Source organism: Lithobates pipiens, unplaced genomic scaffold, assembly GCF_037356315.1.
Source record: "Lithobates pipiens isolate NorthernLeopardFrog02 unplaced genomic scaffold, aLitPip1_a1.2 Scaffold_30, whole genome shotgun sequence".
NCBI classification, from domain to species: Eukaryota; Metazoa; Chordata; class Amphibia; order Anura; family Ranidae; genus Lithobates; species Lithobates pipiens.
In genome coordinates, this window is record NW_027507791.1 from 6552796 (window position 1) to 6579712 (window position 26917).

At 46.1% G+C, this 26917-nt stretch overlaps 1 protein-coding gene across 2 annotated transcripts in view; it reads right to left on the reverse strand.

The window, feature by feature from the left end:
- The window catches only part of TSHR (thyroid stimulating hormone receptor), a 172659-nt gene that overhangs the window by 38046 nt on the left and 107696 nt on the right, over positions 1–26917 (reverse strand). For both annotated transcript variants that reach the window (XM_077463574.1, XM_077463575.1), the window contains exons 5-8: positions 24800–24874; positions 23039–23113; positions 16977–17054; positions 4266–4334 (exon numbers count right to left, since the gene is read on the reverse strand). In XM_077463574.1, coding sequence (XP_077319700.1) covers positions 4266–4334; positions 16977–17054; positions 23039–23113; positions 24800–24874 — 297 coding nt within the window. The remainder of the gene's footprint in view (positions 1–4265; positions 4335–16976; positions 17055–23038; positions 23114–24799; positions 24875–26917) is intronic.

Genomic DNA, 26917 nt, shown 5'->3' on the forward strand with positions numbered 1-26917 from the left:
TTAAAATACATTGATGGGTAGATGGTAGATGTCTGGAGGAGTGGGCATTCTTTGGCAGGCTGTATTTGCCTAGGTAATGCCCACATGTGATGCGGAGCCTTAGTTAAAAAAAAAAAAAAAAAACCTGAAATCCAATGAATGAAAGGGGCAGGTCAGGGACGGTCAGGCTGGGGAGGAAAGAGTTAGATTATTGCTGAAATTCTTTCAGCCAGGAAATGGGATGGGGCCTACCTGACTTGCTTCTAATGCACATTGTGAGAAGCTCACAGTGTGCGGTGAAATCAGAGTAAGCCATTTCATTCCAGGGGGGAGTCGGTACAACTGTGCAAGACTGAAGGGGAGGCCGAAGTTGGTATTTAATGTTAGGTGGGTCTATATGATGCAAGTTCTGGACTGTTTAGCTCAGCAGTTATATAACAGAGAAGTCTAATCCACTCCATATTAGAGGTGTGGGATGGAGGAAACTCCCAGGCTTCTCCACTTATTGAAGTTTCCAGTTTCATTGCCTTTCTTCATTTTCACATAAATTCACACAATAAATCGTAGCAAGTCCTGGCAACCGTCTCATGTGAATTGTGCAGAAATGTCAACCGACCCAACCACAATTACCACATTCTGCCCGCCAAGGTTTCCATCACAGAGCTGTATAGGTTTTGCTTTTCCTGACATTTTGAGGCTGATGTTCTGATCAGACTGTGTCATCCAAAGATTTCAATCTCTTTTTAGTCTTGCACAGTTGTACTGGTTCCTCTTCTGGACTGAAATGACTTCCCCTGATATTACTGCACACTGAGAGCTTCTCACAATGTGCATTAGAAGCTGCTGCAAGTCAGATAGAGCTCACTTTATTTGCAGGCTGGATGACGTTCATCATCTAGCCCTTTCTAACGCCCCCCCGTCCAACGTCCCTGGCAGACCCCTTTGACTCACCGGATTGACTAGATTAGATTGACATCCACCTATCAAGACATTTTAAAGTGGTGTTGCCACCAAAAAAAAAAAAATTGCTGAAAATTCATAAAAAAATAAAAATAAAAAATAATTGGAAAAAAAAAATTTTTTACTCACCTCTAAATGCCTGTTGCTAGGGGGTCCCTCCTAGTCTGCCTTCTTCCTTGCCCGGGCTGGTGACATCACTTCCCCTCACGTGTCCCAGATGACTGTGCGGCGTATCACGGTGCCCGGCGCCACTCGCGCATGCGCAGTGGGTGCCCGGCTGTATAGCCACAGCCGGGTGCCCACAGTAAGAATGCCGGCGATGCGAGCAGAGCGGGGAACAAGGGGGGGCTTCGTTCCCCCACATCACTGGACCCTGGGACAGGTAAGTGTCCGATTATTAAAAGTCAGCAGCTGCAGTATTTGTAGCTGATGACTTTTAAATTTTTTTTAGGGGGCACCCCACTTTAAAATCTATATACAATAACTCCTCCCAAGAGCCAGCCCACTGCTTGCATCAGGACTAAGGAATATTGAGAGGAGTACTGAGGCATAGTGCTGCGATGTTTTCAGGAAGCTATGTACAGCCCCCCTGCCAGCCCCTCTCACCAGCCATGATCTGCCTGCATTGCATAGAGAAGCGCAGAGACACAGTGATTATATCACTGGGTCTATAATAGGGTATGTAACGCAGTAACGGCAAACAAAGCCCCCCCAGGTCCGCACTTACTCCTCCATGGTGTCTTCCTCGGCTTCTCCTCCCGGCCAACCTGATCCACCTCCTGTCCTGATTGGCCAGGAGGAAAACCCGGAAGACAATAGTGAATATTGATTCGCTTGTGTCACAAGTGGGTGGGAACCTGCGCCCCGAGCCCAAGCTTTTTCAAGCCAATTAGAGCCTCAGGCTCTAATCACGTGGCTTGAAAAAAAAAAAAACTCATAGAAACCTATGAGTCCCGCGCCCTGCATGCATCCCCACATGCAAACTAATGAGAACAGAAAAGATTTTATTTTAAAATGTCATTAGCGATTCCTAGTATCAACAATTTTTGTCCACCAAGTGTCTGCGGAAAATTCTTAGGATCTTCAACATAGTGAACCACAATACTATCGATGAACAGCTGTTACTATTACTTTATATTATTACTAATATAAAGGATTTTTATTTATGTTATTTTATTTTATTTCTGTTTTCATTCTTTGTTCTTTTTCTTTTTCTATATTTCATTGTAGATCTTCTATTCAGAATAATTGATTATATTAGCAGTTAAATCCCCCCCAAAAAATGTCATGTTGATGAGTGGCCGGAGGGAAGTCAGAAACAGTGTCGGCTGGTGCTCAATATTTTTTGGGGTTGGGGGGGGGTCGGCAAACTAACGCCACCCCCCCCCCCCATTGGAGATGGATGGGAAGGTGGCGATTTCCCTCTCCCCCCATGAGATGTGGACAGGAAGGCGGCAATCAGAGTCCTCCTTACCTTAGGAGATAGTATATGCGGGAGGCAATATTTCTACAATTTTGTGTGCCACATCCAAAGTTAGATCAGAATCTTGGAAAACACCTCAAGGGGTATTCCAAGATTCTTACCTTAGGAGATAGGGGCAAGGAAGAGCCAGGGGTCGAACAGATCTGAAAGCAGAAGAGGTAATGTTTCCCAGAGACAGGGGCGGACTGACTATCGGGCCACTCGGGCACTGCCCGAGGGCCCCATGCCACTAGGGGGCCCCATCACGTTGCCAGCCTCAGTAAAACCAGGGACAGTATGTAAAAAATGTGTGGTTTTTTTACATCTGTCTCCGAAATGTCCCTTACCGACATCCCTTTGGTCTAAAAATCCAGAGATTATAGCTGCCCCACCTCTCCAGTACCTTCTCAGCCAATAGAAACATGTCTGTGTATACTGTGTGATTGTATACTGTGTGTGTTTGTGTATACTGTGTGGCCCCATAATCTCTGATTGCCTGGGGGCCCCATAATCTCATATTGCCCGGGGGCCCCATGAGTTGTCAGTCTACCCCTGCCCAGAGAAGATTCCATTCTCCATCTCACCTCCTTCCTTCACCGCCATGAACAGAGGGGCCACCGATCACACCGGGATCACACCCACTTCCCTGTCCCGGGTTCCCGGACAGAGACTTCTGGGGGATGAGGAATGAGCTGTGGAGCCAGATCACAGGGCACCCCCTCTTCCAGCAGAGGTACGGAGAGGGCTAGGACTGCAATGCATCTCCTCCCAACCGAACAGTAAGTGGGTCCTGAGACTCCCTGACCATCGGTTTTAGGACCCCCTTCCTGATTGGCAGGGAGGAGAATCAGGAAGGCAATAGCGAATATTAATTTGCTATTGTCACACAACTGGGTGGGCTTAGGGCGCGGTGCTCTGCGCCCCGAGCCCACCCTTTTTTTAAACCAATTAGTGCCTAAGGCTCTAATCCTGTGCTAAAAAAAAACAAAAAAACATTGAAATCCATGCGTCCGGCACCCTGCATGTAGATTAGGCACCGTGTGAAAGGATTAGGGGGCGACACCCCTGTGCCCTGCATGGACGGGCCGCTACTAGTCACATATATAAGCAGACTGACAAAAAACAGTATTTCTGTACTTGCAAAAAAATGTTAAAGTAGATTTCTAAATCCCCCCCTCCCCTCCTCTGTCACATTTAGCGCCTTTCGGGGGAGCAAATACCTGTCTAATACAGGTATTTTGCTCCCACTTCCGGGCATAAATACTCGTGCCACCCACGGGTATCTACGCCACTCCCCCCCCATATTCTGGGAGACAAACGGGTCCCAGGAGACAGCAGGGACCAGTGGGGATGCACAGCGTGAGTTGTGCATGCGCAGTAGGGAACCAGGAAGTGAAGCTGCAATGACGGTGGCAGCACCTGAGAGCTGAGGGACAGATCGGCTTTGGGTGTCGACATCGTGGGCACCCTGGAAGGGTAAGTGTCCATATTTTAAAAGTCAGCAGCTGCAGTAAAAAAGCTAAAAACAGCGGAACTCCGCTTTAACCTAAAAAGCAAATTTTAGTAGCAAATCTTTAAATAAGACAGACAGGGGGCAGTGGATTTGCTCATAGGTTGCAGAAAACGCCCAAATGTGATGCCAAGCCATGGTGGAAAACTCATGATAAAGGGATCTTCACTTTTCTCCATGGAGAAGGGAAGGATTGGCACTGTATTGTATGACAGATCTGCAATAAGGGTCACTGCTGTGATTTCTGTTATCTGTCAATCTTTTACAATCCTCAAGTGTGTCACACTGATTGCTGTTATTGAGCCCCCTCTGGCTATCCCATCTTTCTGCACTGAGTGCGAAGATTGTACTTACACAGTTGTTAGGTTGGTGCCATTGAACGCAAATTTGTTCAGCTCGGTGAATCCGTTGTTGTACAGTTTTCTGGAATAGAAGAAAGATTAGGATCAGGGCCATCATCATGATGTATGGTGCTCTGGGCAAAATGTCAGTATGGGCTGCCCCTTCCCACAGTCTACCAATGTAAGGAGCATTCTTCCCACTGACTTCCACTGTTAAGAGCATTCTTCCCACTGATCCCCAATGTAAGGAGCATTCCTCCCATTGACCACCAGTGTTAGGAGCGATCTTCCCACTGATCACCAATGTAAGGAACATTCTTCCCATTGATCACCAATGTAACGAGCATTCTTCCCACTGATCACCAATGTAAGCAGCATTCCTCCCATTGACCACCAGTGTTAGGAGCGATCTTCCCACTGATCACCAATGTAAGGAACATTCTTCCCATTGATCACCAATGTAACGAGCATTCTTCCCACTGATCACCAATGTAAGGAGCATTCCTCCCATTGACCACCAGTGTTAAGAGCAATCTTCCCACTGATCACCAATGTAAGGAACATTCTTCCCACTGATTATCAATGTAAGGAGCATTCTTCCCATTGATCACCAATGTAAGGAACATTCTTCCCACTGATCACCAATGTAAGGAACATTCTTCCCACTGATCACCAATGTAACAAGCATTCTTCCCATTGATCACCAATGTAAGGAACATTCTTCCCACTGATCACCAATGTAAGGAGCATTCTTCCCACTGATCACCAATGTAAGGAACATTCTTCCCACTGATCCACTGATCACCAATGTAAGGGGAATGTTCTTCCCACTGATCACCAATGTAAGGAACATTCTTCCCATTGATTACCAATGTAAGGAGCATTCTTCCCACTGATCACCAATGTAAGGAGCATTCTTCCCACTGATCACCAGTGTAAGGAGCATTCTTCCCACTGATCACCAATGTAAGGAGCATTCTTCCCACTGATCACCAATGTAAGGAGCATTCTTCCCATTGATCACCAATTTAAGGAACATTCTTCCAATTGATCACCAATGTAAGGAACATTCTTCCCACTGATCACCAATGTAAGGAACATTCTTCCCACTGATCACCAATGTAAGGAACATTCTTCCCACTGATCCACTGATCACCAATGTAAGGAACATTCTTCCCACTGATTACCAATGTAACGAGCATTCTTCCCATTGATCACCAATGTAAGGAACATTCTTCCCACTGATCACCAATGTAAGGAGCATTCTTCCCACTGATCACCAATGTAAGGAACATTCTTCCCATTGATCACCAATGTAACAAGCATTCTTCCCACTGATCACCAATGTAAGGAGCATTCCTCACATTGACCACCAGTGTTAAGAGCAATCTTCCCACTGATCACCAATGTAAGGAACATTCTTCCCACTGATTACCAATGTAAGGAGCATTCTTCCCACTGATCACCAATTAAGGAGCATTCTTCCCACTGATCACCAATTAAGGAGCATTCTTCCCACTGATCACCAATGTAAGGAACATTCTTCCCACTGATTACCAATGTAATGAGCATTCTTCCCATTGATCACCAATGTAAGGAACATTCTTCCCATTGACTACCAATTTTAGGAGCTTTATTCCCACTGATCACCAATGTAAGGAGCATTTTTTCCACTGACCACCAATGTAAGGAGAATTATTTCCACTGATCACCAATGTAAGGAGTGTTCTTCCCACTGATCACCAATGTAAGGGACATTCTTCCCACTGACCACCAATGTAAGGAACATTCTTCCCACTGGCCACCTATGTAAGGGGTATTCTTCCCACTGACCATCAATATAAGGAGCAATCTTCCTACTGACCACCAATGTAATGAATATTCTTCCTACTGACTACCATTGTAAGGAACATTCTTCCCACTGACTACCAATGTAATGAACATTCTTCCCACTGACCACCAATGTTACATAGTTACGTAGTTAGTCTGGTTGAAAAGAAACACAAGTCCATCTAGTTTCACCAATAAAAAGGGGAAAAAATTCTACAATCTTATACACACAATCCTATACCCATAGTTGATCCAGAGGAAGACAAATACCCCAGCAAAGCTTGATCCAATTTGCTCCTGCAGGGGAAAAAATCATTCCTGATCCCCAAGAGGCAATCGGATATTCCCTGGATCAACGTTACCTATAAATAATATTAGTATTCAGTTATATTATGTACATTTAGGAAGCAATCCAGGCCATTTTTAAAACAACCTACTGAGCTGGCCAGAACCACCTCTGGAGGGAGTCTATAGCCTATTTTCACAGCTCTTACTGTGAAGAAACCTTTCCGTATTTGAAGATTATATCTCTTTCCTGATGCCACCATGGCAACATACTAGTGATAGGCTCCGCCTCTCTTCCACTCCCTCAGTCCAGTGAATAGCATACATAAATTAAAGGCCTAGTTAGGCCCCACCCCATTCTTCTTTTTTTCCTCATGCCTCCACATACCAGTGAAGAGTAAGCAGTACTATGTCCCCACCTCTGCCTCCGTGCAGCATCCGGCTGGGTTCAAGCCTCTCCCAGTGCGAAGTCCCAGCACTCGGGCCACTAAATTGCGCTAAACAGCCTGGGAACCCCTTCTGTGGATCTTAATGGGGGTCCTGCAGTGTTTCCTCTTTAGAAATAAAATCTGCCAGTAAGTGAGTGTCTGTGGGCTGAGGCTTGGAGGGTCCAGCTAGTTCATTCATTTCACTCCTTTGGTCCCTGGTATCTCACAGGGCCGCCTATCCCTTTTTGTTTTTCTTTGCTTTCTCCTTATATGTTTTGCCTTTTCTGTGCCTTCTTTGGCTCCATGTTTTGATTATTTTTGCCCTTTTGCTTGTTTTATCCTGTGCTGGACTGTTTTCTCTCTGCTGGAGGCGCTCTTGATGACATCATCGGGTTGCGCCGGTGTTTCGTCACATTCAGCAACCCATCACATTTTGCTACGGAAGTGACATTCTGCTGAGAAATGTCGCACTTCGTATGCATAACTTGCCCATATGATTCATCAGATTAAGCGACCCGTCAGAATGTGTAACAGAAGCGACCTTTAGTCGCCGCCATCTTGCTACACCCCACACTGCTCTACAGTAAGGATACACTGGGAAGGGGGAAAGCGGACATCTTGTTACACCCACTGGAGTTTTCCATTTTACACTTATTTTTACCAGTGAGTTTATATAGTAAAATACAGTACTTAGAACTCCGTCTGACTGTTTAGATGTTAAATTTTAAAAGCAGCAAACTTGTGTCAGATCAGCAAAGCTATGAGGTGAGCAGGATTGCCGCTGCTTTTAAAATTAAACATCTAAACAGTCAGACGGAGTTCTATGTACTGTATTTCACTATATAAACTGACTTTACTGTTAAAAAGAAGTATAAAATGCACAACTCCGGTGGGTGTAACAAGATGTCCACTTCCCCCTTCTCAGTGTATGCTTACTGTAGAGAAGTGCAAGTGTAGCAAGATGATGGCGGCGACGGAACGTCACCTCCGTTACACATTCTGATGGGTCGGGGAAATCTGGCATTGCGCATGCGCACTCCAGTGCATATGCACACTGGCTGGCAGGAGTACCGACTGCCATTTTTCTTTTGGGAAAAACTGCCCTCTTGTTAATAATGAGGGTCTCCAGGGATAATTAGAGGGGCTCAAACGGCCCTGGAGGTTTGGTCAGGCAGAGCCTCCTTTGCCTGGCTCTGATTGTTATTCCCTCTGCTTCCTGGGACAGATGAGCTTTCCTTTAATGCCCCCTGCTGTTTGTTTCAGTTATGACACAAAAAACAAAAACCTGTGTTTGTACAGTGGGGCAAAAAAGTATTTAGTCAGCCACCAATTGTGCAAGTTCTCCCACTTAAAAAGATGAGAGGGGCCTGTAATTGTCATCATAGGTATACCTCAACTATGAGAGACAAAATGTGGAAACAAATCCAGACAATCACATTGTCTGATTTTTGAAAGAATTTATTTGCAAATTATGGTGGAAAATAAGTATTTGGTCACCTACAAACAAGCAAGATTTCTGGCTCTCACAAACCTGTATCTTCTTCTGTCCTCCACTCATTACCTGTATTAATGGCACCTGTTTGAACTTGTTATCAGTATAAAAGACACCTGTCCACAACCAGTCACACTCTAAACTCCACTATAGTGAACACCAAAGAGCTGTCGAAGGACACCAGAAACAAAATTGTAGACCTGCACCAGGCTGGGAAGACTGAATCTGCAATAGGCAAGCAGCTTGGTGTGAAGAAATCAACTGTGGGAGCAATAATTAGAAAATGGAAGACATACAAGGCCACTGATAATCTCCCTCGATCTGGGACTCCACGCAAGATCTCACCCCGTGGGGTAAAAATGATCACAAGAACAGTGAGCAAAAATCCCAGAACCACACGGGGGGACCTAGTGAATGACCTGCAGAGAGCTGGGACCAATGTAACAAAGGCTACCATCAGTAACACACTATGCCACCAGGGACTCAGATCCTGCAGCGCCAGACGTGTCCCCCTGCTTAAGCCAGTACATGTCCGGGCCTGTCTGAGGTTTGCTACAGAGCATTTGGATGATCCAGAAGAGGATTGGGAGAATGTCATATGGTCAGATGAAACCAAAGTAGAACTGTTTTGTAGAAACAAAACTCGTCGTGTTTGGAGGAGAGAGATACTGAGTTGCAACCAAAGAACATCATACCTACTGTGAAGCATGGGGGTGGCAAAATTATGCTTTGGGGTTGTTTCTTTGTAAAGGCAACAGGATGACTGATCCATGTACATGAAAGAATGAATGGGGCCATGTATCGTGAGATTTTGAGTGCAAACCTCCTCCCATCAGCAAGGGCATTGAAGATGAAACGTGGCTGGGTCTTTCAGCATGACAATGATCCAAAACACAGCGCCCGGGCAACAAAGGAGTGGCTTCGTAAGAAGCATTTCAAGGTCCTGGAGTGGCCTAGCCAGTCTCCAGATCTCAACCCCATAGAAAACCTTTGGAGGGAGTTGAAAGTCCGTGTTGCCCAGCGACAGCCCCAAAACATCACTGCTCTAGAGGAGATCTTCATGGAGGACATGGGCCAACATGTGAAGACTTACATAAAAATGTTTGACCTGTCATTGCCAACAAAGGATATATAACAAAGTATTGAGATGAAATTTTGATATTGACAAAACACTTACTTTCCACCATAATGTACAAATAAATTATTTAAATGTGATAGTTGAGGTATACCTATGATGACAATTACAGGCCTCTCTCATCTTTTTAAGTGGGAGACCTTGCACAATTAGTGGCTGACTAAATACTTTTTTGCCCCACTGTATATATGTGTGTATGCACATATTCATATATGTATGCATGGGCAATAATTTATTTATTTCCCGTAGACTGTTGTTTAAAAGGAAAAAAAAAAGGAACACTTTTTCATTAATATTTTTGTTACCAATGTATATTTTTCTATTTCATCTTTAAACCTTTCGCTCTCTCGTGCTATTTTCCTTTTCAGCTATCCTTGTGTTTTTCAGCTGGCCATTCTATTTGTCCTCAAACCATGAGTCAGTCACCATTTATACAAAAGACCCTCAAATTCAAAGGTGGGAGACAGTGGCGTAACTAGAACCTTCAGGGCCCCGATGCAAGAAAACATGAAGGGCCCCCCTGAACCCCAGCCAGGGCCCTTCCCTCTGAGTCCGGTGGTGGAACTCCAGGGCGTGGTCACAGGTATGACCTTTGTGAGCCCTGTAGTTCCACCACTGGTATCAGTAGTTTTTTTTTATAATTTATTTTTTTATTTTTAGGTGCCCCATTGGGGGACTGTCCCTGGGCAGGATGGGGTCCCCGTCCCCAGAAGAGATGAGGTCCTTTTCTCCAGGGCAGATGAAGTTACTGCCCCCAGGTGAGAAGGGGTCCCTGTCCCCAGGGGAGATGGGGGTCCCTGTCCCCACGTGAGAAGGGGTCCCTGTCCCCAGGGGGAGATGGAGGGGGTATGTAATGGTGTGTGGGGGATGTGGTCCTCTAACTCACCATGACCAAGCTGTAGGCCGCACACTCATCCATGTTGTCCTGGACTCCATCCAGTGTGCTGGATGGGTGATCAGCATATCTCCCAGAAAGACCTTTCATCATCTGTGTATGACGGGGGAGGAGGGGGGCTGGCAGACAAGCCTGCAGTGTCCCCCGGGGAGCCGGCTCTCATAGGGCTGCACTGCATCTGTGTGCTTAAAGTTTGTTTACCTGGGAGAGGTATGCAGTGCAGTGTGGTCCGGACTCGGGGGGTGGGACTCTGGCTGGGGAGAACAGACATCGGACTGAGCGGCAATGCATGGAGCAGGAGAGGGGTACTCTGAGGAGCCGGCCAAGGACACAGGTCATGCGGGGAATGCACAACTAAAGAGCAGCCAGTGCGATAGTCGAGCATGGAGCTCTGCTAGTCACCCTCCACCTCCAGCCACCCGTGTGCATGGTGCACTGGTACCCCTAGCTGCCTATGCTGCTGCCGGCTATATGTAGAGGGGGCTGCATGGGCCCCCTGCATCATAGGGCCCGGTTGCGGTCGCGACTGCTGCACCCCCTATAGTTACGCCCCTGGTGGGAGACCATCATGTGGTAAGTTTCAGGAAAAGAGTGCCTCCCTTTGTGGATTGCTTTGAATTTTTTCAGCCCAGCATGCTCATGCTCTCTAAGTTCAAGAGCCACGGAAGGAGGATGTTCTTTGGAGGAACATAGCCCTAGAGGCCGTTCCCATTCAAGGGGAAAGTTCCAAGGATGATGTCCTAGAGCAAGGCTACCATCCCAGCAAAAGTCCTGCAGTGCCTGTGGCGCAATACCTATGCCCAATAGGCTGGTGAGTAAGGACTGCAGTTGACAGATAAGACTCAAATATCATTGTTATTTGAAGAGGTTGGCATGAGATTTTATGCCCCTTCTAGTTGTCTGTCACTAGAAGAGCATCCTGGGACCTCAGCAGGTGACATTAACCCACTTAGTTCCGCTAATCTGGCGAGTGGACAGCCTGAGGACAGTAGTAGCCCCTCTTCATCAGAGGAAAGCCCGGAACTGCTTGGCTTCAGTTTTCCCTCCATTAAACTATGTATCCAGACAGTCAAGCAGGCCAATTGCATGGGTAAAGTCATATTCACCCTTTCTTCAGAACGGCAAAGTCCGGAGGTTTTATCCTTGTTAGAGATTGGATCGCTTTAATCCCTGCCTACAGTATGGGGCAGATCCAGAGTCTAGTCTCGGGAGGGGCACTGCCAGAAAATATGTTTTTTTTAGGGCAATTTATCGGGGACATGGCTGGTGTTAGCGTTTCAATCGTCCCGGCACCATGGTTAATATGGTGTCAGGATGTTGGAAGCGCATTATTTCTATTATTTCATTGTTATAGAGAATGTTATATAAAATGAAATGGTTCAGCTCACCATAATGCAGAATCAGTGAGAGCCCCGAGTGTGTCACCTGCCACCAGTTGTAGATTGTCACTTTCCATGCCACAAGTTGCGGACTGTCACTTGCCACACCACCTGCCACCAGATGCGGATTGTCACTTGCCACGTCAACTGCCACACGTTGCGGACTGTCACTTGCCACGTAACCTGCCACACGTTGCAGATTGTCACTTGCCACGTCATCTGCCACCAGATACGGATTTCCATGTCACCTTGCAACACGTTGCGGACTATCTCTTGCCACGTTACCTGCCACACGTTGCAGATTGTCACTTGCTACGTCATCTGCCACCAGATACGGATTTCCACGTCACCTGCCACATGTTGCAGACTGTCACTTGCCACGTTACCTGCCACATGTTGCAGATTGTCACTTGCCACGTCATCTGCCACCAGATACGGATTTCCATGTCACCTTGCAACACGTTGCGGACTATCTCTTGCCACGTTACCTGCCACACGTTGCAGATTGTCACTTGCTACGTCATCTGCCACCAGATACGGATTTCCACGTCACCTGCCACATGTTGCAGACTGTCACTTGCCACGTTACCTGCCACATGTTGCAGATTGTCACTTACCACGCTATCTGCCACCAGATACGGATTGCCACTTGCCACGTCACCTGCTACATTGTCACTTGCCACCAGATACAGATTGCCACTTGCCATGTCACCTGTCATTTGTTGCCGATTGTCACTTGCCATGTCACTCTTCTGCTGTCAGGGGCAGAGGCCTGCATTCAGTGTGAGTGATTGGGATGAGTATGGACAAGATGGAGGGAGGAGGTGATGCAGGTGGGAGGGACCAACACACTCAACACACTCATAGAAGGAAGATGGCTAGCGCTCTGCCTCTGCCACACAGTGCCGCTCCTTCAGGCAGCTCCTGTCACGTCGGCTATGAGTCTGAGACTCAGAGTCTGACGTGAGTCACGTGACTGTCTCATTGACATCACTCGTTGCTAGACGCCAGGCGGCCCAGGTGCTAGCAACGAGTGCAGGGTTGCCAAGCCAACGGCTCAGCTCCACCCACCTCCTAGCTCCTCCTGGTCCAGCGGCGCCGTGTAACACACCAGAGTCTCTCTCTCTGCGCCGCTGATTGCTGATGGGACAGAGACTCGGGCATAGCAGCGCTGAAGCTGCAAGTGACTGACAATGTAATCATGTCAGTCGGTGTGATATTTTCGGGGGGGGGGGGGGGGGGGGGCAATTGCCTTGGATCCGCCCCTGCCTACAGTAGATACGATGTTTGAAACTTTGGGCTGCTTTTGTTTTCTCAGGCAAGTTCTATGTAAGATACCTTATAACTGTAAATCTCTGTGTTGGTAGGAAACTTAATACAGCCAAACCAGTAGTGACAGGAAGTCTTTCCTGTTCCCGCAAGATGGGGAAGCAGAGGGCTAGGGAATGTTCCTCCTCTCAGCGGGTTACATTCCTCTAGGCAGATGGGCTGCTATAATACATACATGACAGACCTAAGAGGGTTTTCGTCCTGATTCCATTCACAAAAAGAATATACAGGCTCCAAATCAACCCTGTATGTAGTTTGCAAGAGATAGTGGCTAGCGTCCGGTTGTAGATCTGAAGAAGTTAAACTCTTTTTATCCCTTTAGAGATCTTCAAAATGGAGTCCATTAAACCAGCGCAGCCAGATGGCAAAATGCTATTTTTGGATTTTCGCTATGACTAAACATCCCAAAATATTTCGTTCTTTCATAACTGGTAAGCTTGCAAATGGCTAGATGCATTCCCAGTTTAACAGTCTGCCTTTTGGCCTATGCATGCAGTTTCCGAGACTGTTCACAAGGGTCCTCAGTGCAGTGTTAGCTCCACTCAGAGAACAAGTTCCTAGGGTGCGCCGCTACCTGGACAACATTATTCTTCTATCCAGAGGTCTGAAACAATCAGAGAACCTCATAAACACCCTGCGAGGACATGGCTGGTTTATTAACTTTCTCTAACTTAACAGTTAGTATGCTGGGAGGTACTCTGCCAACTCCTCTGTTCGGCTTCCACCAGAGAAAACGGTGGCAGTCAAAGAAGCAATGCTGAAGACAGTAATCTCCACTTGTTTGACCATTTCTCAGTATCTCAATCTTTGGTCCACAATATCACCATACCAATAATCCCTTGGGCGCTCTGACTTTGACAGTTTAAGCTGGGATTCTTAGCACAATAGAGGAAACAGAGTCTGGCAAAGTTATCAACTGTCACTCAGTATACAGTAAGTAGGAGTATACAGTGGTGACTGAAGGAGAATCTGATGAAGTCACCCCGTTAAAACCATTAGACTAGATCACAATTACTATTCATCTTGGCAAACATAGCCTGGAAGGCACACTTTGAGAAACCGTCGGTTCAGTCCAGTGAGAGATTCCCAGCCAAGCGGGGTAGTCTTAAATACCCTAGAAATCTAAGCAGCTTCTTTAGCACCTTTCACCTTACTACACAGAATCAAGAGAAGATCAGTCTCTCTGCAGTTGAACAACATGGCAGCAGTTGTCTATATTCATCACCAAGGAGGAACTTGTGGCAATATGCTATTAAGAGAGGTGAACCCCACGCTGTCGGGGTCAGGAAATCACCTGCAAATTCCGAAAGCAGTTTACCTCCTAAGGGACTTGAACACACAGACAGATTGACCATCATGCCATCTTTCCAGAGCACGCCTGGGCCCTACACTTCTATGAGCTGGTCCACAGGTGGGGCCAACCACAGACAGACTACATTTCTTCTCACAGCAATTTCAAACTTAGGAGGATGTCTGAATCAGTTCCGCACCCCAAGGCAGGGGGGGACAAATGCCTTGATTTTCTCCATGGATCTGCAATCTAGCCTATATATTTTTCAACATTTCTTGTAATGAGATTCCTCTTGAGGCTGTCAAGAGTGAACATGGCAGTCACATCCATTCCTCCATTTTGACAATGAGGACCTTGGGTTTTCATGGCCATTCATCTCATGAGACAGAAGCCAATTCCCCTTTACACATACACAGATGGTGGCTGCAAACAGGACGACTGATAGGGGAAGCTTGAGAACCTAGCCTGCTCCAGGATGATCTCTACCTTGTGGAACGTGAGAAGGCACTTTACTAACAACATCTATGCCAAAATCTGGAACAAGTTTGCATTATTTCTTAGCAGGAGGTGAGATATTCATACTACTGCACCTCTGGTGACAGCTGTTCTAGACTTCTTGTAGACCAGATTAGACATGAGCCTTAGCCTATATTCCTTGAGATTGCAAGTGTCGACTAGGTTGGCAATAACCAGGCTTAAATGTGATGGAAATCCTTTTGTTTGCACAAATTCTAAAGACAGTCAGAGGAGGTTTCGACCACCACGAAAGAGGATCTTTCCCAGTGGAATATATTGGTGTTGCTGGATTTCAAATCAGTTCAACCATTTGCTCCAACAGAAAAATTTTCAGTTTGTGACATTACCTACTAGGCAGTATCTATCACAAGATCTTCAAACAGAAGGATGTCTGAGATTCAAGCTCGGAGAGCTCCAGAAAGAGGTATTGGGATTTATTTATAAAAAGGCAAATCCACTTTGCACTACAAGTGCACTGCAAGTGCACTTGGAAATGCAGTTGCTGTAAATCTGAAATGAGGGGAAGCTCTGCTGATTTTATCATCCAATCATGTCTAAGCTAAAATGCTGTTTTGTTTTTTTTCTTGCATGTCCCCCTCGGATTTACAGTGACTGCACTTCCAAGTGCACTTGCAGTGCACTTATAGTGCAAAGTGGATTTGCCTTTCGTAAATAACCCCCACTGTTTTCTCTCCAGAAGGAGTAGACTTGTGTCCGGTAGATCATCTTGTATCAAGGTTAGCGACAGTCCTCCATCTAACAGTCATCTGGGCACTGCCTAACTTCCCAGAGGATCACTCTGGAGGGCCACACAAACTGGACGTGTACAGAACTTGAAGTCCCTTTACATAATTGCCCTTTTCAGATCATGTAATGAGCCTTTCATCTTTCCAGCTGGAATTCATCAGGGAAAAGAGGCTACCAACTGGACTTAGTAGGTTTGGTCATGCATATAGGGCAAGGGGTTGTGTACCTCCTTCAGCAGTGGATACATACTCTCCCAGAGCGGTTTCAGTCTCATTGGCTGCCCATTTGAAGGTGTCCATGGAATCCATCTGCAGGGAAGTTTCATGGTTGCCCCAGGATACCTTTTCAAGGGGTACGGAGTAGATCCAGGGGTCTTGCCATTAGTGGACTGTGGAGGAAGGACTGCTCCATCTTCTATCCCATTCTAATAAAAAATTGATTCAACAAGTAGAACCCACCCTGTCAGCTAGTTATTTATCACTAGTATGCTGCCATGGTGGCATCAGGAAAACAGAAAATTGTATCAAATACTGGTACTTACCAGAATTTTCCTTTCCTGACGACCTTAAAGTGAATAACTCACCACCAAGTTCACTATATGGACCACAAATGTATTTATAGATGGTGATCATATCCCCCTTAATCTCCTCTTCTCAACAGAGAATACATTCAGTTCCTGTAATCTTTCATCATAGTTGAGCTCCTGGATGCCTCTCAGTTTGGTCGCCTTTCTCTGCACTTTCTCTCCCCAATATCCTTTTTGTGAATTGCCACCCAAAACTGAACTACATATTCCAGATGTGGTCTTACTAATGATTTGTACAGGGGAATTCTTTCCAAACACCACCAATGTGAGAAACATTCTTCACACTGTCCACCAATGTAAGGGACATTCTTACCACTGACTATCAATGTAAGGAGCACTGCTCCCATTGGCCACCAATGTAAAGAGAATTCTTCCCACTGACCATCAATGTAAGGATAATTCTTCCCACTTACCACAAATGTAAGGGAATTATTCCCAATGCCCACCAATGTAAGTAGCATTCTTCCTACTGACCACCAATATATGGTTTGCAACCCTCCCCAGGCTTTCCCATTTACTTTCTACCCATTGCCTCACCTCCTTCTGCATACTTTTGACATGTAACCCCTGTGACTAACTTGATGCTTCATGGCCTTGGAGATGCCACGACCGAATGTGGGACATCTCACCGTCTATTTAGTAATGCCCTTTCCAGAAGCTCATTAAAGAGTGGAGTGACCCACTGGCTTCAGGGTGGGGCAGATCTCCTCAAAATTCTACAGATCGTCCTACAGATTTTCCCTGCAGGCTGAGACCTCTTGCCACCTACAGCTGTAAACCTCTTGGTGATCCAGCAGCGCCTGGTACTTACAAGGTCAGGAAACCGTTGCCCAGTCCCTGGAACGCATTGGCTGGAACAGATGCCATATTGGGATTATCTGCAATCTCGCTATAAAGAATTAAGAGATAAGTTCAACCACATACTGGACAGAATTCATATCTAAAGAGTCATTTAGTACAAGGAAATAAAGTATACAATGTGTGCCAGTGTTATAGTATTACAATGTACATTATTGTGAAACAATGTATACAGACAACACAGGCATATATAGAGGCTACATTCTGAGCCAGGATTCCTCCATTCTTAGCCGGTGTTGCTCCAGATGTTGATAGGTGTTCCTGGACCTGTGGCTGATTAACCTTCTTTTTTGATGGTTTTGGGGCCAACAACACCTGGCAAAGCCAGCAACATGACACTAAATACCTTTTTACCTATCTATAAAGATGGTATTTCAACCTCCAAAGTAAGGAACATTTTTCCAAATGAACCCTCATTTTCCAAATGCCCTGAACCTTTTACCAGGTGTTCCCCAAAACCCGAAATTTATTTTAGGGGTTCCTCTTAGGTAAAAAGGCTGGTCTACACTACTGATGTTAGCTAAATGCTGCAAGTTTGAGGCAAGTATGGCGTTACAAAAGCAGTGAATCTATTTTTTTTTCATTTTGTTTGGAAATAGTCTAATGGATTTTAAGATTAACATGATTACTTTAACCACTTCAACTCCGGAAAGGTTTACCCCCCTTCATGAGGAGGCCATTTTTTGTGATATGGCACTGTGTTACTTTAACTGACAATTGCACAGCCGTGCAAAGCTGTACCCAAATAAAATTGATGTCCTTTTTTCCCACAAATAGAGCTTTCTTTTAGTGGTATTTGATCACCGTTGCGGCTTTTATTTTTTGCGTTGTAAACAAAAAACTGACAATGTGGAAAAAATAAAAAACAATATTTTTTACTTGCTGCTATAAAACACCCAATTAAAAAAAAGTAAAAAAATCAGATTTCCTGCCAGACCCCATGGCAGCCTACGTGTGGGTATACCCCACCTCCTCTCCAAAGCTATAGAACCCCATTCCCATATATGTAAGGTCACGGCCAGAGACTGTGTTCCTTTTTTGCCCTCCTCTGTGCTTACCTGCACAGCAGTGGATTGACATCCCAGTCTTCAGGAATAAGCCCCAGGCACAAGCAGGCTGGATTTGGGCATGATGGATAAAAGCGATGCAGCAGCCCAGCGCTCAGCCATGGGTGGGCAAGTGGCACTTTCAGGTGATAAATCCCTGTGATAATGGGTGGCTTGTATATGCCCATGATGGATGTCCTCCCAGTGCAGCAGGCTCACAAGGTCTGGAAGATCGAGCACCTCAGGACAACAAGCCTCCATGGCAGCGGTTTGTGTTTATTTGTTATTTCCGTATTCCTGGCTCTAGTCTTTGGCCTTTCATGGCAGCTGGAACCCTCCTGCGTTCCAGGCCGCTGTGGTGCTTTCAGGTGCTGGCTGTGGGTGTCCCCGCACATGCGCAAAGCCTTGGAAAATATTCCGGCTTAGTACCACACATGCGCAGCAGCCCCTGCCTCTTTGAGAAGTTCTGCGGGCAGTGTGCGGCAGCTCAGGCATGTCAGATGGGGGCACGCCTGCTTCATTTCCGACGTGTCTGGGTAGCCTCAATCTAGGATTACTGGACCACCAAGACAGTCTTCTTGGGATACACATGGTCCTCCACAAGTATGCCTCTTCTCAGAGTCGTCCCTATGCTATTACCTCACTCAGAGGAAAAGAAGCAGGTGCTGCTGACCTATGTGCGTTCGCTGGTGGCTCAGGGTGCTGCAGTGCCCGTCCCCAAAGGCAAAGAATTTCACTTCTGGTTCTGAAAAAGAATGGTTCATAGCGCCCAGTGATAGATCTCACGTATCTGAACAAGTTCGTCAAGAATGAAAGGTTCAAAATGGAGACCCTGCCTACAATCCGACAAGCCACCCAGCCAGGCAACTGGCTAGTCTTCATAGACTTAAAAGATGCATATTTTAATGTACCCATTGAAGAGGAGTTCTGCAAATACTTCCGGTTCATGGTTGAGCAAGAGCATCTTCAATTCACCTGCCTCCATTTCGGACTCTCAACCTCACCTTGGGTGTTTTCAAAAGTTCTTCTGGCCATTGTAGCCCTCATCAGAACGAGAAGCGTATGCCTACATCAATATCTCAATGATCTTCTTCTGCTGTCACAAGACAGAGAGCAGCTGTTACTTCACAGGGCACAAGCTATTTCTACTCTTTTGGAGTTTGGCTGGTTACTGAACCTAGAAAAAATTCATCTAGAACCAACACAGCACCTAGTCTATCTAGAGGCCCAGTTCGACACTGTCCAGAACACTATTTCTCTGCCTCTGGAGAAGATCCCGGTAGTACAGGACAGAGCTCATCTGGCCCTAGCTTCCTCATATCTGAAAGCTTTAAAATGCCTCAGAATCATAGGCACAATGGTCTCTACAGCCCCATGGTCAAATGGTCTCTTTTGCGGTGGCACCCCTTCCAGAAAAGATTTCTCTAGCAGTAGGACCCAGGCAGAAGAGATCAGCGCTTTTGTTTTTTATAACCTCAGGCATGAGGGACAGCCTCTTCTGGTGGCTGCAGCATGGGAACCTGCTCAGATGCCATTCCATCACCCCCATTACCTGGGTAACGATTATGACCAATGCCAGCAACACAGGATGGGGGGCACACTCAAGAGATTGACCAGGGCAGATAGGATACCCATCTTCACACTTCAGTGTCGAATATCCTAGAACTATGGGCAGCATTTTGTGCGCCTTCCGCCATCTCATAAAGGGAGAGTCCATGCTGCTGGGACTCAGAGTCTTCCCCTACTTCAGTCAGTGGAGCCAATCATGATGTAGGCCCAGAAAAACCTGGTCAACATCTTGGCAGTCCATGTTTCTGGAGCCCAGAACACCCAGGCAGATTTCCTGTCCTGCACCCAGCTGGACAACAACGAATGGTCCCTCCATGTGGAGACAATCAGGTGGGTGCTGCCCTTGGGAGTCGATCCCAAAGTCGACCTGTTCGCATCCCCCTGCAACTTTAAACTCAGGAAGTACTACACTCAGGGCTGTTGTGGCCAGGCCCTCAGGGTAGATGCCCTAATGGAGCAGTGGAAATTCAGCAAAGCGTTTGTCTTTCCTCCAATTCCAGTCATCCATAGGTTCTTGCAAAGACTCCGTTCAGAAGCCATCGAGATAGTGGCAAAAGCACCATACTGGCCGAACAGGCCGTGGTTTCACCTGCTGACACAGCTCTACTTTTGGGACCTGATGCCCCTTTCCCTCAGACAAGACTTTCTGTCCCAGGGGCAGTTGTGCATCTGTGCCTGGAACGTCTACAGCCAATGGTCTGATTCTTGAGAGGGAGAAGCTGGAAGCTCTCGGCTGTGCATCAGGGGTCATTCGAGAAGAGTCAGCACGAACAAGGTCTACGGAAGAATATGGGCCATGTTTGTGGAGTTCACATCCTCCACGGGAAGATCATTCAGAGACTCAGGGGTGCAAGAAATTCTGGAATTTCTAAAATCAGGCCTGGATCTGTCTCTGTCAATCGGCTCCTTCAGAGTCCAAGTGTCGGCCCTATCAGCCTTCTCTGGAGTTTTCGTGGGCCAGCCACCCTCTCATCCGGCAGTTCTTCAGGGGGGCAGCAAGACTCAGGCCCCAGGGAAAACCAAGGTTTCCCAAATGGGATCTTCCCCTTGTCCTCGACTCGCTCTCGGGGCGCGGAGCTAATGGAGTCAGCCCGACATAGATTAAGGATCTCTCTGTCAAATTGGCCTTTCTTGTGGCAATCACATCCGCCAAAAGAGTTTCAGAGATCGGGGCCTTCGGCCACAAAGAACCATTTTTAACCTTCTTTACTGACCGGGTAGTACTGATACCCATGCCTGACTGGAATCCCAAAGTCACATCAGTCTTCCATGAAAACCAAGAGATCGTTCCTCCTACCTTCAAGGCACCAGAAGCCACTAAAGGAGTACCTTCAAGCTACGGCCTCTTTTAGGTCAGATCACCTACAGTATTTATCCTTTTTTTCCCAGAAAAATGTGCTTCATCTATAAAAATCGCATCTTGGATCGTTTGGCCATCCACCAGGCCTGTACGGAGAAGTGCTTGGCTCCTCCAGTGGCAGTGACAGTACACTCGATTAGAGGCGTCTCGACTTTCTGGACGGCGGCCCGACATTGTGGCTCCAGATGTTATCTGCAGGGCGGCCTCATGGGCTTCTATCAACACTTTCATGGAGCATTATTGTGTAGATCCTGCATCCTTATCTTCTGTGAATTTTGATTTAGGAATCCTGTCAGTTGATGGGGCAAATGAAAACCTTATTTTGTTCAGCAATCCCACCTGTGTGGTTTCTTGGCTAGTTATTTCCCACACATCGGCTGCCATGGAGTCTGTCAGGAAAACTGAACATTTCCTATCAAATAATTACCGTCATTTTCCTTTCCTAATGGACTCCATGGAAGGTGGAGTTCCCACCCATGGATCAAGAGTTGGCTTGTTATGGAACACAGTCTCTGGTCATGAGCTCAAATTTATCGGAATGGGGTCCTATAGCATTGGAGAGGAGGCCGGGTAAACCCCCACATAGGATGCCATGGAGACCATCAGGAAAGGAAAATTGTGGTTAGTATTTGATAGGAAATTGTCCGCTTTCTTCATCAATTTGGGCTAATATGTATTCTGCTACATTTTTTTGATTAAAAAAAATCCCAAAAAGCGTATATTGATTGGTTTCCTCAAAAGTTATAGCGTCTATAAACTATGGGAAATTTTTGTGGGATTTTTATTTATTTATTTTTACCAGTAATGACGGCGATCAGCGACCTAATGCGGGACTGCAACATTGCGGAATATGCCGTCTCTTCAATAAGCATGCACCAGTGAGGGCACCGGCTGCATCCCTTGTGAATATCTCCTAAACAGTGCAAGTTTAGGTGATGTTCACTGCACCTATAGCCAAATCTTATTATACTGTAGGATAAGGCCCCATTCACACTCGTGCGACTTGTCATGTGACTTGGTAATGCAGTCGCACAATGAGTACCGTCGTTCGTATCTGTGTGACTTCAAGTCACAGCGACTTAAAAGTAGTCCCTGCACTACTTTGGTCCGACTTTGATGCAACTTGTGGTCCATAGACCTCAAGAATACACAGGCATTGCTTCAAGTCCCGTCAAAGTCTTGCAAAAGTCATGCGTCTTTCAGTTTAAAAGTGATATTTACTTCTACTTTAACAGACTGTTTCTAATATATCAACAAAGTCATTCAAGTCCAAATACCTATCCAGTGACACCCCAAAAAAGGGCATGTGTATTAACAAGAATCCCGACAGCTGCACACTGAAGAATCCATCTTTAGTCGATCATAAAAGCAAAACCTACAGCAGCAAACCACTGTTGAGCATAAGGAAATTTTAAGCGTTTTGTGCTACATCAGAGCGTAATCATGATTAAGTGCTGATGTAGCATGAAACATGCAAACTTTACTTGTCCCCACAGCCTTTTGCTGCTGTAGGTGTTGCTTTTATGATTGAATAAAGATGGTTTCTTCAGTGTGCAGCATATCTTTGCCATACTTTCGGGGCTCCTGCGCACGTGTGCGGGAGTGACGTCATGGTGGCCACGACCATTCATACAGGAAGTAAGGGGAAATCTCCCCAGCAGGAATACAGACAATAGTAAAAATCTCAGCAAAGGATCTAAGCCTTAACTACTGCATCGGAGTCGGTGCATTATTTTATAATATATACAGTATATAGAGGGAGAGAGACTCCAATAATAGGCACTGCATTCAGATAAAAGCAAAGACTGAAGAGGAACAGATAGAACTGGCCCAGTGGTAGAGACTCTCCCGAGTCTTGTATTGAAGCGACATAAACAAATTTATTGTTCAACGTTTCGGCAAGGCATTGCTCACCTTTCCATCTTTCTCAAGCCAAGCACTGCTAAATCTATTCATGTTGCTTCAATAAAAGACATGAGTGCCTCTTCCATCAGACTATTTTTATTTATACATAGAAAATAAAAGGCCGGTTTTACTAACACAAACAGGGTGATGGCCAAGGAGTGAATTCTGGAAAAATCTGGGAAGTCGGAGAGTCCGGTATTTAAAATGACTCTGAAATAAGAAAGAGAAAAGGTTAAATGACATTACAGACAATGGAAAGACCCAACCTCCAGCCTCCCTGGGGTCTGCTATTACTACACTTCAAAACATCTAGGGAGAGAGCGAGGAGAAAGGGGTGGGTGAAGAAGGCGGATGAGGGAGAGAGGACCCCTTGGCAATGTTAAAATGTATTTGGTTCTACTAATAAAGTTTATTTGAAGTGCATTTAGATTTGAGAAAGAGAAAGAATAGGGGGCAAAGGAAAGTAACCCCTAACAGTTTCATCACCATTAGACATGTCCAATTAATTTTGCTCCAAATGTAAATTCTGACAAATATTTGGTTATTCAGAGATTTGGATGTACTCGAATCTCCGAATGAAATATTAACGGATTTCGTTGAAATTTGTTTTGTTTATTCGTTTTCTAACGAATTTCAAATTTTCAGAACAATTCAAATTCTGATCAATTGAAAAATGATCAACCGATTTGCATTCTGTGTGAAGAATAGCTGGTTGTCTTCCCCGCTGAGAGCTGAAATGTAAACAAAACAATGCCGCAATAGAGAATTCAAGAAAAAAACAGAGTGCCCCACAGAGTGAGACCCTTTGGGTCTGGTATGTTTTTTAAGGGGGAACCCACACCAATTTTTTTTTTTTTAAATGGTGTGAGGTCCCCTCCAGAATCCATACCAAACTTTTATCTGAGAATGCAGCCCGGCAGGCCAGGCAAAGTGGGGATGAGCGAGCGCCCCCCCAAACCATGGCAGCTCACATGCTCTAAGCATGGGGTGGGTGTTTGGGGTTGGGGGCTGCCCCCTAACCCCAAAGGCATTTTCCTCACAATCCTGGATGGTGGTTGTGGGGGTCTGCAGGCAAGGGGCATATCAGAAAGTTTTGGACAAGTCCTTTATTAAAAAATAAAAAAAAATGTTCCCCCGATGTAGAGTCAAGGTCAATCACAATGCCTGCCGCACTGCTAGACCCAGAAAAAAAAATCTGATTGACGATGGATCTATACTGGGGGACATTGGTTTTTATTTTTTTAATAAAGGACTTGTCAAAAACTTGTGTTGTGTCATTATTCACTTTTTACACTTTTTTGGTGAATGGGTAGGGTACTCCATACTCATTCACATGGGGGGTGGCCCCATTACTTCTGAGCCTGTACACCTGCCATGCCCTTTATAAGTGGTTCCCACTATCCCTTAGTTCCTGGGTCTGTACACCTGCTGTGCCCATTATGAGGGGTTCCCCCCATCCCTGTGCTGAGTTCCTGGCTCTGTACACCTGCTGTGCACATTATGAAGGGTTCCCACCATCCCTGGACTGAGTTCCTGGGCCTGTACACCTGCTGTGCCCATTATGAAGGGGTTTCCACCCTTCCTGGACTGAGTTCCTGGGTCTGTACACCTGCTGTGTGCCCATTATGAGGGGTTCACACAGTCCCTGGACTGAGTTTCTGGGCCTGTAAACCTGCTGTGCCCATTATGAAGAGGTTCCCACAATCCCTGGACTGAGTTCCAGGGTCTGTACACCTGCTGTGCCCATTATGAAGGGGTTCCCACCATCCCTGGGCTGAGTTCCTGGGTCTGTACACTTTCTGTACCTATTATGCGGGATTCCCACCATCCTAAGTTCTTGGGTCTGCATAAATGTTGGTAAGCTGAAGCATTACACCCAATGAGACTGATACTCACAAGTAGTTGAGAAGTGGAAGGTTCTGGAATGCCCGAGCTTCTATACATTTCAGATTCATCAGGCTCCTCATTTCTCTGTAACAAACAACCTTTGTGAGGGTCTGACTCTTCAACATTTGTCTTTCCACATTTAGCTGACAACCTCCTGCGCTGCACCCTTATTAGTTATATTGTTCTCAGCTATCTGTGAGTGCAGAACACCTTCCATCCCACCTGGCTCACTTCCTGTCCTAGGGTGACAACACCTCCATAGGTACAGTCAGTGAGTGATGACACCCTAGAATGGGAAGTGTGTTACTAGCAGGATTACTAGGTGAAAATTAAAGAAAAAAAATAAAACAAAGGCAGCCATCACATCTACGTAACTGAAAGCTTAAACATTTTAAATTTTGTTCTTGGGGTTAGATACTCTTTAAGAGTAACGCTAAGGATCCCGAAACGTTGGTTCGATAAAATTGACTCTCAGTTTAGGGAATTAATATGGTGTAGAAAGACAGCCAGGCTTAGTTTGCTTACCCTGCAATATAATAAGGATGAAGGGGGGTTGGCACTACCACATGCTAGGATGTATTTTCTGGCCTCGCAGCTCCAGCACCTGGGTGGTTGGGGGTCAGATGATCCCCTGGACCCGATACGTAGGATACTGGATGACACTGTCGCCCAGGACATAGCGTTGGCCAGGTTGGAAGCAGGCTTCCCTCATATGGACAGGAGTGCCCCGACTATTATGCTGCTGAACACCTTATGGTCCCATGTTAAACGACTATTACGAATACGTGGCTTCCTTGCCCTCACCCCTATTTGGCGGAATGCTAATTACGGTGAGCTTTTTAAGCTCAAGGGATTTGGTAACTGGAGTAGGAGCGGCCTCCAGTACCTCTCGCAGCTGTATAGTGGACGGGTACTGAAGTCCTTCATGGAACTACAGGCTGCGTTTGACATCCCACGTAGGGATTTTTTCAAATACTTACAGTTACACACAGGCACGCAGTATGCAGCTTTCCCTAACGGACCATCCTGTGGTACAGGGGATATTCATGCAGACTGAACGTAAAGGTATGATTTCTAGGGGATATGCTATGCTTCTTGACTCAGTGCAGGACCCGGCACGTCTTCCGTGTCGGCAGAAGTGGGAGGCGGACCTGGGGCCCTTGGACGCGGAGACCTGGAGCCTTTGCTTATCCTCCGCTCCGTTGGTGTCGGTGTCGGCCTCCCATAGGCTCTCCCATCTATACTTACTACATAGGACTTATAGGACACCAGTAAAACTGCACAGTTGGGGTGTTAGGGAGTCTCCCCTTTGCCCTAAATGTATGCGGGACCATGGGGATCTCATGCATATGTTCTGGAGGTGCCCGAAACTCAAACGGTATTGGGATGGAATCCTTGACACTATATCTTCTGTGTTCTCTGTTGGTATTCCGCGGTGTCCGTTGGTCTGCCTGTTGGGGGCCCTGGATGAAGAATCATTGACGCCCTCGGTTCATACGGCCATTATTAGGCTGCTATACGTAGCCAGGAAATTAATAGCGCGATTGTGGATAACACACAGGGTTCCCACCAGGCAGCAATGGACGGAACAGGTGAACCAGATGCTGATCAGGGAAAAGATAACATACCAACACAGAAATGCACCGCACAAATTTAACGCCATGTGGGGGGGATGGCTCGAGGTTCCGGGACTAGCTCCCCACCAATTTATACAGGACAGACTTTTACAGGGTTGACTGAAGGTCCAAGGACATGTGCATGGAGGTATATAAACACATGTGCTCCCGGTAAGGGGCTAATTCTATGTCTCTCCCTCACCCGGTATTTGTAAGGGGTGCAGGGAGACACTAGTAGGACTGGGTGGAGGGATGCTGGCCGCAGTGCATGAGTATGGTACTTATGTGGTTGCCTCCTGGTGCGGTGTGGTCTATGAGAGAATGTTACTTTTGTTTTTATTTTTGGTTCCTTTTTCTTACTTTTTTTTTTTTTAGTTTCATTGACATTTTCCATGTCTCAGCGGTCTACAAACCGAGCCTATTTGTACTTTGTGTTTCCTGTATACCTTTGAATGTAAAAACCAATGCTGCTGTACGACTGTACTTTACTCCTATGTTTGGTTTGTACCAT